General features: G+C 39.0%; 1 protein-coding gene and 1 long non-coding RNA gene across 8 annotated transcripts in view; one reads left to right on the top strand and one right to left on the bottom strand.

The window, feature by feature from the left end:
- The window catches only part of LOC107203845, a 35,228-nt gene that overhangs the window by 14,848 nt on the left and 2,815 nt on the right, over positions 1 to 17,565 (bottom strand). For 3 of the 7 annotated variants that reach the window (XR_004497339.1, XR_004497342.1, XR_004497341.1), the window contains 3 exons: positions 12,747 to 12,825; positions 10,270 to 10,424; positions 858 to 930 (listed from right to left, as the gene is read on the bottom strand). This is a non-coding gene — a long non-coding RNA (uncharacterized LOC107203845). Of the gene's footprint in view, positions 1 to 857; positions 936 to 10,269; positions 10,425 to 12,746; positions 12,826 to 17,565 lie in introns of all 7 variants that reach the window. The other 4 variants (XR_004497344.1, XR_004497343.1, XR_004497340.1 and 1 more) reach the window with 3 other exon arrangements.
- On the top strand, positions 4,471 to 12,730 carry CDX4 (caudal type homeobox 4). The gene is made up of 3 exons (XM_015626328.2): positions 4,471 to 4,968; positions 9,921 to 10,066; positions 12,467 to 12,730. Exons 1-3 carry the CDS (start codon positions 4,530 to 4,532, stop codon positions 12,671 to 12,673), a joined length of 792 nt encoding a protein of 263 aa, XP_015481814.1. The 5' UTR covers positions 4,471 to 4,529; the 3' UTR covers positions 12,674 to 12,730.

The raw sequence follows: 17,565 nt of genomic DNA, 5'->3' as shown, positions 1-17,565 counted from the left end.
AGACAGAAGGGTAAATACAATCAGCTCTCTACCAGCCACTTTTCATCATTTTTCAAAAGGATTTGTTAACAACCAAAACTTCAGAGCATGAAATTAAACCCATTACTACTGAGGAAGGCTTCACAGACAGCTGGCACCTTTATTTCTTCTGTTGCTCTCTTATGGAAAACAAATCCCCAGCAGGGATCAGAGACACAGGGCAGAACTGAAATTGTGCTATACCACTTCTTCCTTTTCCCCAGAAGATTCAGTTGAGCAAGTGAGAACAGCTCAGTCAGCACTGCTCATTCAGCTCTCTGGGCTCTGCCACATCTGCCATGTGCACATGCTTGCATTTCAAGCCCTCAAAATGAGACCTAAGTAGGATTCTGTATATTTAAAAAGCCCAATGAAAAAGGGCAAATAAATTTTTCAGAAGCTTTGTGTTTGTCAAAGCTTCAGAAAAAGCAAAAGCCACCTCTTTAGCTGTGTTTTAAGATTTTAAACCCATCTGCCTTCCTTCATCACTAGTTGGGTTTTTCCCAACAGAACTGTCCTCAGCTGACAGCAAACCTTGTCATGACTGACCTTTCCTCAGTATTCCTACAGCTGCCTATGAATTTTAGGAGGAATGAATGTGCATGCAAACCCAGCTTGAATATAGGGTCAGTGACACCTCCAAAAAAACTGCATTAGAACAATCAGCAATACAGAGCTCCTTAACAAAGTCCTGAGCATGAAATTCCAAGCATGCAGCTCTAAAAGTATGGGCAAGGAGCATTCCTAAGCCTGCAGTGTTACTGGAGTGGTCATCTGGCTGCAAGAAAACAAACATCTGTTCCTATCATCTGAGCCACAAAGGGGCACATTCAGCTCACCTGCTTTTTGATTCTCCAAAACAAGAGATTTCACATCATCTTCACGCTTCAAAGACAGGCAGATTATTGTCTTCTTATCTCCATATAAAAGGAAAAGTAATTCTATGAGTAAGGGTTCCTAATAAAAACTATCAGAGTTGTAAACACCTTTAATGTAAGTTATCGTTCTACAGGCAAGTTTTAAAGTACCAGTAGCCCTGAAATTGCAGTTTTAATAGCTGTCATTAAAACACTTAATTGCACGTTTGTGATTATGTTATTATTACTGGGGTGGAATTGCTCTCTAGAACAGCTCATATACAATAGTGCACCATCTCCACTGCCTGTACAAACAAACCCCTTAGAGTCCCAATAGTGAGCACCACACTTGATATTATTGATAGTTTTTCATCAACCACTTGTTAGAAAACTGGAAGATTTTCTTCCCCAAAAATCTCAAAGTACATTTGATTTAACAGACATAAAACTTTAACAACCACTGAGACAACTCCCATGGCCGCTGGTTTAGTAGATAAATTACACCTGGCGTTTGAACAGGTGAAGAATGAAAACAACCTTGGAGTTCAGTTCTCCTGGCAATCCATCTCTCTGAATTCTGCCAAGGAGCACATCACTGCTGCTGCTGGTGCCACACAGATCTGCCCTGTTCTGCCTTTATCCACCACAGAAAATGGTGCAAATACAAACAATCTCCACAAAGCTGAGATTTCTGGACGTCCAGCTCATTGCCTCAGAACTGTTTTCACTTCCCCATCACCCCAGAGAGTCCAAAGAGGGCTCATGTTCCACCAGCACTTTACACGGGATCACACCAAACCCTTACTCCACCCACTGCTATCCCCCACACAGTCCAAGGCAATTCCAGTTCTTTTTCCCTCCTTTTTTGTATTCCCTGAAAGCCATGCCCACCAGAAATGCCCATGGAACTGCAGCCTAAGTTACTGCACTGAAGGTTCAGTGGTTCTCTGGCTCTGAAGCTGCTGACATGCTGGGCCAGAGAAGGAAGGAGCTGAGCATGGGCAAGAAATGATCCTTGGAAAGGCAGACTAGGATTAACAGTCAATTAGCTCTCAGAAAACAGAGATGTCCCAAAACTTTGGTAGCCTCAAGCTACAAGACAACATGCAAAGGTACGGCTCCTTTTTAATATCTCCACCCTGTTCTGTTACACAAAATAGGAGATATCAGACCCAGGGTGCAGATCATTTGAACATTGCCATTTCAGTTATCTTATTCTCACTTTGGTGTTAAAAAATCTGCAGTCCTCCCGAGGAATCTTATCCTGCTATGTAAATCTTTTTAAACAAAATGCCTTATTCAAAGCTTACTATTATTAGCTGATATCAAATCAGTGTAGCAAATTGCCATCAGAGTATCTTGATCTAATTATGTTCTGGAAAGAATCGAAATAGATCTGAAGAAAATTCAGATAATGGAACAGGCAAAACAAGAAAGGGAAAGGAGGAGCATAAACAAAAGATAAAAGAAGAACAGAGAATAAAGGATAACGCTTTGAGATACAAAAAATAGGATTAAGTGATACTGAAATTGTGATGGTATGTGCAGAGACATCCCATAAAGCAAGAGGAACCCCAGGGATTAAAAATGTTCCCATCATCTACTGCAGAATATGACATTACACCATTCACAGGGATGTGAAAATGGTGTGTTTGGGGGAAATCAAGCAACGGGGCTGAGCTGAAATCTCTGAGCAGCCAATGTTCATGGAGACCCTATCAGTGGATGCAGATTCAGTCAATGGAGCCCAACCCTTCCCTTCCTATGGCTCTGCTGTGACTGACAGCCCTGCACAACCCTCGGCAATACTGGGGAATTTAACTGGGGGATAATGCTCACAAACAGGATAAATATTCCAAGGATGTAGGAAACACATATTCTTTAATTTGGATGACATTCAGTACTAAAAAAGTCTCCTGGATCTCAAAAATTGTGTTACAATTCCGTGTCTTTCAAGATAAAGGGAATAGGAATCTCTTTCCATTTATTTTTAATGTCTGTTTTAATAAGGGTACACCAATTACAGAAGATATTATTTTTTTCCATGCCCTATCCCATGCAACTTCCCTCAACATTCTGAGAATCCCAATGCTCAAAGCAGAATTCTGTAAATATACCAAAATTAATTACAAAGATTTTGACACACTTCTCAGTACAAATTCTTTCCCCAAAGAAAAGCCCAGTCCTAAAGAGAAGAGTAAAATCTTTCCTGTCTGTAAGTACACAGTTAGAATCCTTTAGTGCTGGAATTAGAAGGGATGTGTGAATACAGAGCAGTGTCAAAATACAAAGGATACTGAATGAAAACCCACACCTCTGAAAAGGGAAACAACTCATTGTAATTTGCACCTCTTTTGCAAGCATAGCCCTTACAAATAGCTCATTGCAAAGAGACCCATCCAAAATAAAAATACAGCGAATTCACTCCACAAATTGCAGCTACACAACCCAGAGAGGCAATTCTAAAGTCCTAGGGTGTGGTTTAGTTCTCCTGTTAATAACAAGCTGTTAGTAACAGGATATAAAGACACTTTCAGAATCATTTTTCTCAGAGGGACATGAAGAACACTGACCCAGGGAGCACCCGTGTGTCACAGAGCAGCATCAGGGCACTTCTGATCCACAAACTTAACAACCCAGATGTCTCTCCCTGCTGATTTCCCTGGCCCAAGCTGCCAAGGAAAGCAGACTACAGCCAACAGCCTCAGAGGAAGGAACCTTCAGGCAGATAAAGGCTGGCTTGAAACAGAAGCCAACAATATTCCTGGGCCTAATCAAAGACTTTTTTCACTACTTTTTACAGTCATTTTCTTTGTACTTCTGGCACCATCTTTGTTAGGAAGATTTATTGTCTGCTTTTTAAAATTTATCAGTTTGCAACAGCCACCAGATGAAGGGATCTCTTAAATCACTCTGTATGGGGAGAGTGTGAACATGTGTCTTACAGTCAGAGCTTTAAACTCTCACTCTGGAAAACCTCCTACAAACATCAACAATGAGAGGAACATTTTTGAAACAGTTATACTCAAGACATGCTGTTAACAAGGTGCTCCATATTTTGAAGTTATTGAATTACAATTATTCAAATTAACTGTATCCGTTAAAGACTAAAAAGGAGATTGCTTTAATTATATGAGAAATTAAGAGGGTAACAGATTTATTTGTCGATTGATAATACCTGACAAAATAAAGGCTTCAGACAAGAAGAATGTTAAACATTGCTATTATAGTTACCATTCTAATTTCTTTTAGAAAGATCTATTTACTTAACTATTTAAGTTACAAACCCAAGCAACTGTTGCATCATCTTACAGGACTGGGATCGCTGTGGAATATCAGGGCAGGATAATAGGATAGATAAAAGTTCTCTGAAAGAGAAAGCACCAGAACCAGCAGCAAGGTGGGGTTGGTCAGCCCTTCATTTGAATGTAAATGTAATTATGAGGCAGGCAGTTGGGCTGACGTCAGACAAGATCTTGGTAAACCATTACCACCAGCACCTGGTAACACAGTTGATAATAAAAGAGGATGAAGTAGGAGATTCCAAGCAGAGTGGCATTATTAGAGAAAACCCAACACAAATATTTTTGGGCAGTAAAAGAAGACATTGAGGAACAAGATGTTGTGACGCCGTGTTTACAGTCCGGGACAGCCATGTACGTGAGCTCGCTCTTGGAGAAGGAGCCCAGCATGTACCCAGGATCTGCCAGGGCCAGCAACAACCTGCCCGTGCAAAACTTCGTGTCTGCTCCAGCCTACTCTGACTACATGGGATACCACCCTGTGCCAGCCCTGGACACCCACGGGCAGCCAGCACCGGCCTGGGGCTCCCACTACGGCCCCCAGCGCGAGGACTGGAGCGCCTATGGCCCAGGCCCTTCCAGCGCCGTGCCCGCTGCCCACATCAATGGCTCGTCCCCCGGGCAGGGCTCCTACAGCTCTGCTGATTACAGCTCCCTGCACCCCACTGCTGCTGCTGCTGCTGCGGGGTTACCTCCTGTAGATACAATTAATGCCCAGCAAATCTCTCCCAACAGCCAAAGGCACAGCTCTTATGAGTGGATGAGGAAAACGGTGCAAACCAACGCTGCTGGTGAGTGCAAATTCAACTTCCAACCTCAGAAAGCATCTTCTGCTATCACTGAGCTTAGAAATAATTAACTTTACTTGAAGCACATAGGTTGGTGGGTCATTTATGACATTTATTTAACCTACTGCTGTTTAATGCAGTTTTAACTAAATTTGTGCTAGTTTCACTTTCTCCCATAAAGGCTTTATGTGGTTGCTGTAGTGGAATTGCTGAAGTGGTCAGACATGGCTGGTGCTCAGCTCCAGGATTCCCTGTTGGAACATTCTCTAAAGCATTTTTTGTGATAAATATGATAATCATCAAAGTGTTATGAGCAATGCAGCAGCATTTAACAGTTACAGACAGAAATACTACACTGTTATTTTGTGCTGCAGGGGAGATGTCAATATAGAATCAGGTTGATCTTTTTAAACCTTACAGACTTCTCATTAATTATAAAGAAAACTACGTGCTCTGATATAACTGCAGTGATTATGTAATTTTCTGCAATTTTCCTGTGTCTCATATTTTTCTGCCCAGATTTATTAGGTGAGCACATATACTCCTAGAGAAGCAATCTGTCTCAAACAATCAGCATAGACTATTTTGTTTGCAGATCACAAAATTCCTTGGTTAAGCTTCCTTTTCATTTAATTTCATATCAGTTTTACTTTCCTTACATGACAGAATTTTTCAGCTTCCACAATCACACAATTAAAAATCTCTTTCCTGCAAGTGCCACTCACTGATTCGCCTGTTCTTGCCACAAGCTGCCTGCCAGATGAACCTTTCCATGTATATTCCCAAGGTGGAAACTGGGTGTAGCAAGGTTTGCTAAATCTGTTGTTAAGGTTAAAAGTAGTAAGTGTGTGTTAGGGAGCATCAAAGAAATGCTGGAAAGAAAGCAGAGCAATTACAATTGGGGTAATCTTAGAAGACACACAAAATCTGCACTGCTGCTTCAGACACAATCCTCCTTCAAATGGTTATTACTCAGGAGCAAAATTAGCCTGGTAATTGTTTCTTAATTATAAAGCAGGCACGCATTGTTTTGCCTCTGTTACTAAATATAAAATGCCTGGTGAACATGAGGATATCACAATGCTCTCCTGCCACTTGGAGCCTCGACAAAGGCCTTTAAAGTCAGGCAGATTGAGTCTGCTTTCCCCCCTTCTGTATACTCATGGAAATCCCAGTAACTTCATTAACATCATTGGAGATTGCCAGGTGGAGAAGTGATGCAAGACTTGAGTGTAGATCAAACTCAGCTGAGACTACTGAATGTTAATGAGGCAGCCCTGGCTGTGTCATGTTAGAACTGAATTTTCAATGTCTGGCATTCTTGAAGAATGACATTGTTAAAATCTAACACACTTGAAAATCTAAAACCTTGCTTTATACTTATTGAACAGTCTTGGAAGACCCTGAAAGGTTTTTCATGCGTTTATCCAAATTGATAAAATAGATTTGCAATTCAGAGACAGTTTGGGGCTAAATTCATCTCTAGTCTGAAAAGTGCTTACACAGGATTTACAGACATTCTGCAATACTTTATGAACCATTTGGGACAGGTGGAACAGAGCCCATCAATAGCTGCATGTCCTGAGGCTGTGCATTCCTAGAACCCAAACCTTTGAAGTGTTAAAAACAGCCAGGACTTCACAGAAGTGAGCTCAAGGCATCAACCCACCTTAAAAAAAAGAGAATGTGAGAGTAAAGCACAAATGTGGTAATTGTGCAAAACAAGAAAAGTACCAAAGAGATTTGGCTTTTCTTTTTTTTTTTTTTAAATGGATTTTAATTTAAATTTAATTTAAAATTTTAATCCAGAATTAACACAGAAAAATTGTGATAAATGGAAGAAAATTCAAATAAATTACATGCTAAAATTATGCATGTAACTGCTTTGTACCACCTTATCAATGCTTTCTCTAGAAGAAAATTGATTTGATGCCATTATAACCCCTCTTTGAAACACACTTGCTGTTTTTCCTTACTGCCATAATATTATTTGGGTTATCAAAGTAGCTACTGCTTCCTCTCCTTCAATTTTATCCCTGCTTAATAAAGTTTGTTGCCTTAAAATGCCAGAATTACAGCCCTAAACTCTACAAAGACTTTTCTATGCATAAATGTGTATGTCTTTAACCCCACCAGTGCGGACACACAGCAGTGTACGTGAGCAGGATGGAGTAACAGAAACCACAAGACATCTGATGAGGAAGCCTCCTGAAATACTGTCCTAAAGACAGTGGGAATTCTTTTGAGTGAGGGGATGTCAGTGGGAATTGTCTCCTCTCTGTTTAGACTCTATTAAATACACTATATTCTGATTCAATATTCTTATTTAGCATTTGATAACAAAAAATATTAAACTGCAGGTAAAGTAAAATGAAAATTTACCTGACCAAGTCAATCTTCAGGATGAAATGAGATCATAAAGACAGAAGTACTCTGTCCTTTCAACAGATAAAACGTGATCTGAAATGATACATCCTGTGACTAAAAGACTGTAACTGCATATACAGAACCAACCCTTGTTTGACTTCAAACACACAAACACTGCAAATATACATGGCAATAAGAAATTTTTAAAAACCAAACACTGAAAGTGGTCTTGGTAAAGAGATCTTCCCAGTAAGACCCTCCAAGTGAGGAAAAGAACATCTAAAGAATTCCTGATAGTCTGATCCTGGTTTTACTGAAAATCTATGATAAAATCTGCCACTGACTTCAGTTATGCTGAAGCAGAACTTCCAATTATTTTCTACACCCTGCATAACCGACAGGGTAAGAGGTATATTTTCTGAGAGCAAGAGAACCTTCCAAGTGTAAAACTTACTGGAAAGGTATCTAAGGGGCCCAGAAAAAGGTTTTAAACTTCATATGAAACTTGATCTGGGAGTGACCCTTCTCAGAAAGAGAAGGGACTTCAACAGGACTAAACAAAAGATCAACACGATTTTCGTATGTTACAAGCTCAGCCACAGGAATTTTTTTAACTATAGCCAACACATTTTATGTCTTTGTTTAAACAAGAAGTGATGTACAAGTAATTCAGATTACAGAATAGCAGAAACACGGCCAGAAGGTAAAACAGAAAAGCAGGAAAAAAGGCCAGGCCCCTGCTTTAATGCTAATTTATTTTTCTTTGTAAATTAGTTGTGACATCTATTTTCCACTGGCCTACATTGTCTGAGGTTTTGAGGCCTATCTGTCATATTGAGGCAACAGACCCTTTTAACACTTCACTTTGCTTTGATATGCAGTCTTGTCTCTTCCTTCTCCCTCTTTTCTTCAGGAGTTATATTGCCGGAAAGGGTGATGATTTTCACAGCAAATAAAGAGGCCTTCTCCCAGCTTTATTGTCTTCAGAAGAAATACTCTGTGAATTTTATGACCAAGGGGAATGGGGAAAACTACTCCTTTTCTCCACCCCCTCAAATCATGGTTATATTTGCTGATTATAGTGAGGCCGGAATAACCTTGTTGAATTTTAACTTGTTTTCAAAGATTCCCTCTAAGCCCTCAGTTTACAAGGAACCTGAATATCTATACTATTGTTAGCATTAGAACTATCACTGAGGGCAAATATTTCAAAGCCAATGATTTGTAGCAAAAGAAAAGTAAATTTAGTTGGATGATTTGGTTCTGCAAATTTGGCAGGAAAATCTTCTATGCTGGAAGTTGAAGTGTAAGGATTTGGGGAAATAATCCTAATTACGCGTACTTCAGCTATGTCTACCTTCAGATAAAAATATCCCAGCCTGTCCTCAGTGTCTGTCCAAAATTAAAGAGAACTGAGGAAAAAAATATTCCTTCATCTATTTCTGTCCCTTTTTCCTCTGCTAAGATGAAAGCGTCTGACATTTGTTTAGGGCTTGTAAATTCCAAACCAATTGGCTTGTGTTTCTGAATGTGAAAGGGGTTCTTGATAAGATCTCCTTGTCGCTCCTTTGTGTGGCGTGTGCTTCATCTTAACACCTCAATGGATTTTAGGGAACCACTTTAAAGGAGTCTTTGTCCTACAGTTTGTCCCAGAAAACTCACATCAAAAAAAACCTGGGAAGATCAGAAGAAAAAAGGAAAACTATCTAGTTGGCTCTTGAAAGTGCAAAGGAGAACAAATAAGTTGAAAACTGATCTCTCTGGATTATTATTACATGAAGAATTGCTTAAAAATTATATTAAATGAGAGATACCTTCTAAACATTTAGTAATGCTTCTCTTAATGGTATTTATCCAATATATCTAAGAGTATCTCTTTTATTTAGAGAGAGGATGATTCTGAAATCCCTTTACAAGATTTTATTGCTTCATCTTACAATTTGTCAGGTACCTCCAACTCAAAAGGGAAGCCCAGCACAGAATACTCTCAGGAAATCCTACAGGCATTCAGCACCTTGCAAGACTGGACCTTTTAGACAAAGTAAATGAAATTATTATTGAATTTCTAAGTTTATCCTATGGCCACACAAGAAAGGAAGAACATTTCTAGTAGCACACATCTTCATGCCAGAGAAACAATCTTTAGAAACTCAGGTAAAGAATTAGGCCACGGTACAGCTGCACAAATTGTGACTGAAGCTCAGTCTTTAAATCCCGGGTATTTATGCTCTCACAGACACAGAAATACTTCACTGAGCACTGAAATGAAACAAACCCCTTTGAGATTAATATAGCCAGCACCAATTAGGTACTGCTATAAATAATTTAAGATGCTTCAGGGTGTTTATCACTTAAGACCTTCACATTTACATGTATGTTTACAGAGAAAGGGAAATAAAGAGGGAAAGACACTTATGGTAACCAATACTATGTTACTTCATCCTGCACCTCTGTTCATCCTCTGTTGACCACTGCAAATAATCCCATACAAGTATTCTGTAGTTTAATTAATGTCTGTGAAATGCCTGTTTGCAAGCTGCTATGGAAAATCGAATTCAATATATGAATAATCTTTCTTTCCTAACCAGGTAAAACAAGAACAAAAGAAAAGTACCGGGTTGTTTACACAGATCACCAGAGACTGGAATTAGAGAAGGAATTTCACTGCAACAGATACATTACAATCAGGAGGAAGTCAGAACTTGCAGCAAACCTGGGACTCTCCGAAAGACAGGTACAGAGGGAACCCCTCAGGTGTGCCCACAGTGCTCAGGCACTGCCAGGGGACAGCAGCAGCCACCTCCTTCCTCTGCATTTGACACACAGAGAATCCACTACACAACCCCACAGTTATTAACAGGCACATTTGACAAACTCAAGTTATATGGAACTCAACATTAAGAATTAATTTATACTTTAAAAAGTAGTTTTTCTTACCTTCTAGCTTGCTAGACAGCTGGAATTTAAATACTTCAGCATAGTGGGATCTTAGCTATGGTCCCAATAGTTACAACATTCATAATTTTATTTCTCCTTGAAATCACACCAAATCATGGCCAGCAAAAAAATCCAAAGCATTTGGTATATTTTAGCTGAAAGACAGGAAAGTTAAAACTCAATCCAACGAGATATCTATGGGATTTTTTGTTACAAATATATTGTCACTATTTCCACAGACCACATTCTTCCTCTGCCAGATTTCAGCATATTCTGGGGGGTTTTACAGCCTTGGGTTTTCAAGTCAGGATCTCTTTTTGCCACACATATGTGTAGCCAAGACTATCCATCCAGGGAATGTTCAAGTGCTTCCTTGGAGAGCAGCTCTGCCTTCACTCATATCTTGCACATATTTAATCTCTGCTCTGGATAAAGCCAGGCTCCTGAGCAGAGCTCTGTTATGTTAGCTGTGTTCATACAGACACTAGAGGAATTCAGGATGAGAATTCCCTAAAATCCCTGTGTTGGAGAGCACCTTTCCCAAGCACAGCTCTGCAGTGTGTGGATGTAGTAACTGCTGGATCCAAGCCTCCAGAACTGCAGTGGTTCTGCTACAGCTGGAGGAGAAGGGCAGATTTGGTGGTGCTGAATCAGACACCTCATTTGAAAATCAGATTATTGCCCTGAGGAAAATATAAATAGATATTTCTTTTTTTAGAATTTTACAAGCTTTTGTTCTAAGTATACACATTCAGGTCTCTTAAAATGTTCCTCTTTCAGTGACCTCCTCTGATTCTGCACTGTGTCTGTGGAAGAGCATGAAATAGAGAGGGACCAGTGGAGGCTGGAAACGTAGGAATGCAGAGACAATCAATGGTATTTTAGGATCAAGCACTGGAATTTTATAAACATATTTTAGTGTGGTGATGTTCAGTCCCAGACCCAAATAGTACAGAGACACTGCACAGACTGTGAGTGTTCCCAGGAAGGAACAAGAAAACACCAAGTTTATAATGGATGAAGTTTGTCACATAGTAGGATAGAGCTGCACTAGAAAATTTGCAGAGAACTGTAATTATGAGAGATTTGCAAGCTCCACATTAATGTTCTGCAAGCTGGCTGATTTAGAACACAGACATGCCTGGAGTCACCAATGATCCTGCAGAAAATCAGCAGTTTCCTTTTACAGAGTTGCTGTTCCTAATGCCACCCCATCTTTAACTGGTGAAGTTCCTTCAAGTATAATGTAGACAAAATACATAATTGATCTGCATTTCCACAGGACAGACAAAGTTAAATGCTTCTTCATGCCAATACCAGCAAGGTAATAAAAAAGAAATATAAAACACTGAGATTTTTTAAGGTATATTGTATTCAACATACCTTAAAGGCTTCAGCAAATACTGAGAATTAACACAGTTAGCAAGAAGGAAAACACAAACAGAAGTTCCTCCTCATTCACACATTCACATAAGGAAAGAAAACAGAGATACCGAAAGTGGATTTTAAATAGGTTAAGTCCTTCACCTGCACAATAAGCCTGGGAAATTGACTGACTTAAATAATGCTGATATATCTATTTATACATATAACAGTACATATGTATCTGTAAAAGACATATTTAAATATATATTCCAGTAATAAAACAAATCAAAACTTTTAAATATATAAGAATATACACACACACAAAAATCACAACATAAATGAAGAAAAAGAACCCTCACTACTTGGCTTTGAATAAATCTGTAACACAGATAATAAAGAAATCTTCACAATTAATCCATAATTGCATCTTCCTAAATTATGACACTAGCAAAGTTGAAATGATGAACCCTGTGGCCTCTGAGTCTCAGTGAGTGCATTGATTTTTGTGTTCCTAAATATAACACAGTATGTTCACTTTACACCAAGCCCAAGGAAAAAAGAAATCAAGAAAGAATCACTTTTCCATTGATTATGCTGCCAAAAATTAATACAGAATAATGCAAAAACATTTCACTGCACACATTCAATATTTTGGTTTGTGGAGGGTTTTTTGGTTTTGGCTTTGGGGCTTTTTTTCCTCATGGCTTTTTGCTTGCTTGCTTTGGGTTTTTTATATAGTGTTTTTGTACTTACCTACCTTTCCATTGCAATAATTACTGTAAAAATTTGAGCAGCACTTTGAATTAATCAGGTATCATTTATAACACCCCAGGTGAAAATCTGGTTCCAGAATCGCCGAGCAAAAGAGAGAAAAATGATCAAGAAGAAAATCTCGCAGTTTGATGGCAGCGGGGGCTCAGCTCAGAGTGACTCTGGTTCACTCAGTCCAAATGAACTGTCAAATTCTCTCTTCCCACCACCACATGGAATAAATGGATTACAGCCTAATGACATTCATCAAGTCATGGTTTCAGAATGAACAGAAGGAAAAAAAACAAAACAGGAAAAAAGAAAAAGCAAGAATGGATTTCTTCACCATTGCCATCCCTCACCTTGGAAACTCAACTTTTCAAGGGACCATTTTCATTTATCTGCCTTCAGAGTGCTGATCTCTAAGCAGGAAATCTGAACCTATAACCAAAATATTTTAATTATTGAAAAAAATCTCAGGGACTTTGTGCTGCTAAGATTCATCTCTCGGTATCTTTGCTAGCAGGTAATTTGTTTCAGACACTGACACAAAGAATGATACAGCTGAAGATTCAGTACAGATAGTTCTAGTCTGATCACACATATACACAGAAAACCAAGAGAACTGATTATAAAAGAGAGTACTATTGCAGAAAATATAACAATCTGGGTGTGTTTGGTTTGTTCCATTTATATTATTAGAGGAAACTGTAGATGTTAATAAATATTTACAATTAAATGGACTGAAAAGAATGCTACTTTTTGAAAACAGCAAAACCATTTAAAACACTTTGAAATACTTAAGGAACATAATAATGTTGCTAAACCAACATACTGCATTTAATTAAATAACACAGATCATCTCTGCCCTATGGAATTGTATTCAAGCAATAGTTACAGGTGCAGGATATACCAAACCTGCCAAGATTTGTTCCACTGTAAGAATTTCTCACATTAGGAAATGCCAGATAATTTGGAAGATAAGTATTACCTCAATCTTCTAGGACTGCACATATTATTGCTCAAAAATTTGAGCACAAATGGAATGGAAACAGAACTGTTACTACAAACAAATCACCAAAAAGCAAATAAAGAATTTACTTGACATCTTTAAACATCTGAAGTGAAACAGGAGCAGTCTCAGGCCATTGATTTTATCCCTGACACTTTTTTGGGGCTGAAGGCAACAACTCTCCCAAAGTAGCTGAGAGGGTATTTTGAAGCTGTCACCTGCAACTGAGCAACCACAAAAGAAATGTTCACTTCATGGGCACTCCTGGAAAAGCACAAATTAAGGACATGATCACAGTGGGGTTTGCTTTAATTACTGTTCCATGTTGGCAAGTGAGAAGGTAGCAATGGTATCTTCAAGACAAGCAATGAGTCTGGAAAAAGCAGAAAGAAAACCCAAAGCACTAAAAAAATCCCCAAGCTCTTCAGTAGTACTAGTCTTTGGAATTTCTTAATATGACCTTTTTGCCAGTATACAAGTGAACAGCTCTATTGGGAAAATTTAATATTCCTGAAAATGTCAAGGGGAGCAAAGGTAATAAAAAGGGGAAAAAAGCAGAACAGGAACAGAAAACAGCATTATGAAATCATGCATCACTTATTTCAGCAACATCAAACTCTTGCTCTCAGAAACAGCAGAATAAATTCTGCTTTCCTTTGCGTCAGTGAGCACTGATAATGCACTGAACGCCATGGACAGAACTTGTCAAAGCTCTCATCATCTGGATTCAAAACACTGGATAACAAAGTTGAGGATATGCCTCGCTATTCCCCATTTATTTTAAAATAACTCTGTTAGAGTAACTCCATGAAAGCAATTCTGTTGGAATTTCCAAGAATAACACTCATCAGAACTAAATTCTGAATGACATCTTTGTAGACGTATATGTCTCAAACAAAACTAGGAAGAAATCCTGTAACACAGATTAAGATTATCCACTGTAAACATTTTGTGGGTGGTTCCCAAATATATTTCCTAGCTATCTCCTATCACATGGTTCAAAGAAATGGGTGTATTCTAATGCAAACAAAGTGTATACAGAAAATCTTGTGTATATAAATAGATATAAAACTCAGCCCAATGAGAAATTGAGACCACATCTGCCTGTCTTTAACTCAGGATCTCCTAAATCCGCTCACTGATGTTCTGGTGGGATCACAGGGATGTTTTAGGAGCCAGAGCACGTTGTGGGACGTGCACACACAGAGCTGGTTCTGTTCAGATTCACTGAAATGCACAAGTGACACACACATGCCTTTTTTCTCTGCTCTTCCGTCAAATAAATCTGGATTTTTTTTCCTTGTGAGAGAGGAAGTTTCCCCAGTTCCACCAGCCCCTCTACCTGGGCTGTCCTTATATACATGAAGGATGTCAAAAATAAAATAATCTCTCCGGAAACTCAGACTTTAGATATACAAGAAGAAAGGGAAGTGAACCTTTACCTCAAATCAGCAGAAGGGCCATTTCTATGGAAACCAGGAGAGGGCTTTTGTGAGGCTTAGCAGTGACACAGAAATGGAGAGAGAGAAAACTTCTAGTCTGCAGATTTATTTTTTTTTCTCTGATTAATTTTCATATCAACAAGGTGAAATGGCAAGTACAGCTAAAACACACAATACACCATTCATTGTATTTGTGTATTAGAAATGGATTGCTTCAGATTTCCCTTCTCATTTATGGCAAAACTGGAATAAAACACAGTTATTTACCAGCTTCACATTCAACATATTCCAATCATCATCTTGCAGATTCTAACCAAGCAGTCAGGAAACACCACCCTGCCCTGACAAACTGCTCAGAGGAGCCACTGAAGCCACTGACTGCACTCAGAACAACCACAGTTGACAAAGGAATCACTTTAAATAAGCTCGTTTCGGATGTTGTTAGAGTTGGAATGGGATACAAAGCACCTCCTCTGGCATGTTTAATCTCAGTCTTGTCAATAAAAACTGTTTTTCTTTTTCATTATCTTTATCCCAAATTTTATCCATCAGATAGATGTGTTTTAAATGTATCCCAAGCATATGTTAATAAATATTTAGAGGAGAGTCCCTTTCATCCACTAGATAATGACTTCTAAGCCTTCAGAGTGGATCAGATTATCTTCTCTGACCACAGTTATGTCAAGAAGTTATTCCCCTCATCTGTTGCTGTGCATAATATGGATCATAAAATCCCTTTCAACCTAAGTGCAGTAGCACAGCTGTTTTTCAAAATAATCCAAGGAAAAAATTATTAAACTCTTCTGGACTAATGAGGATATTTTTTAGTGAACTCCATCAGAGAGTGATTAACTGCAGTCAGAGTATCAGCTCAGGAGGCTGCAAAACCAGAGAGAGGGGAATATGGCCAACAGCTCAAAGAAAATCCTCTCGCAGGCCTTTATCAGACTGCAGCTATGCCATGAGCCAGAAAACATCATCCCAAAGCAAAATACAAACTGAGCACTTCACGCTGGCACATTTCAAAGGCCCATTAAGGACTCCAGCCCAGCCTGACAGGAGCCCATCCACGGTCACACTCTGCCAGCACGGGAACACGAGATCAGGATGTGCACTCGGATGGAGGCACCAAGTCCTTGCATTCCACCATTCTCTGGGCAGCTGTGTTTGACTCGTCAGCATTGCTTCTAGGAAGGAGAATATTCAGTAGATGTGATCAGCCCCTGTATTTAAATTTGTATTTACATGGATGAAACGCTAAAGGCTGTAAATAACATTTTTCAATATTTATCTTTCTTCCTTTGAAGACTTCTCCAGGGACTTTAGTTATACTCTCTCTTAGCAATTAAAATAATAATAAACCAAATGCCATCCTTTGCACCAGTGGGTCTTTTTGCCAAGCTCTCCAAGTTTCCTGCTGTTCACTGTATGTAAATAGAAAACCATCAGACTGTTTGAATTCAGCTGATTGACTGGTGGTTCTAGTTTGCAAGGTAGTGAGCCCGTTTAACACCATGCTGATATCAAAAGAAAACTCTGCATTACACAACTGCCTACTTCCAGCAGCCAGAAAATTCCTTCTGACATTTATCTGAATCATCTTGAGTCTTATGAGAATCCTGAGCAGTGCCAAGGCTTTGGCAGAACTGCCCTCCTAAGTCCCACTGTCCAGAAATACCTGTTCAAGAAAGGCCTCTGGCACAAACTACTCCTGCTGGCACTCAGTGAGTTTGGTTCATTAATTAACTTCTAAATATTGATCACTGGGAAAAATAAAGAAAAATACAGATGTACTCTTGGATACAGATAGCTTAGACTAGAAATGGGAAAGTATCTCATTATAAGATATTTACAATATCAGTTTACAAAGACAGCATAATTTAAGCCCCTAAATGGCTGCTTGCAGTAATCATCCAGGTCAAAAAAACTCTGGATCAACTCTGAACTTGACAACCTCTTGATAGTCAGATTATTTTTGAAAAGTTATCTACATCAGGTATTTTCAGTATAGCCAGCACAGAGCTGCAGACCCCTGCACAAATCCAAAACCCTTCTAGACATTACAAAATATTTGTATCACAAAATCAATTCCATTAAATGTCACACACAGCTCCTGACTTGCCTTTCTTCAACAAATGAACATATCCACATTTGCCTAATGAGTTCTGCATTTCTACTCCTGAATGAAATAATGGGAACTTGCAGCGAGATGCAAAACACCCTGGGGAAGGAGTTTGAATTAGTTGATCAAGCACGGGGGTTTGTCCACCCGACTTACAATACATTCTCCAAACTCCAGGAGTATATTCCCATTATCCAACAAGCTCTTCCTGTCTGAAATGAGGGAATTCTGAGAGCCACCCTGACATCACTTGCTGTATATTCCTCCTCCTGCAGAATGCCTGTGTGGTGATTTGTGGATATTGGAAGAAGACTGAAAATCACTCATACCCACATTAACATTCCCTTTCCATGTTCTCCCAAAAGTGCCTTTATTTAATACTGTCCTTTGTTTTAGCTCCTGGCTTTTCTGCTCTTTGTGTTTCATGCTCTATATAAGAACACTTCTGATTCCAAGAAAGGAAGTGATTTGTGTGGATAAACATTGCCAGAGACCATCATCCTTCCACAAACCTTTCAGTTTTTATAGCATAATGGTTTCATCAAATAAACAGCATCCTAAAAAAGTACTGAAAATGAAGCTTGTATTTCTTCCTGTGAAGCCAT

This window comes from Parus major, chromosome 4A (genome assembly GCF_001522545.3).
Source record: "Parus major isolate Abel chromosome 4A, Parus_major1.1, whole genome shotgun sequence".
NCBI lineage: Eukaryota > Metazoa > Chordata > Aves > Passeriformes > Paridae > Parus > Parus major.
Note: the sequence above shows the minus strand (reverse complement) of the source record. Positions and strands in the feature narration are given on the sequence as shown.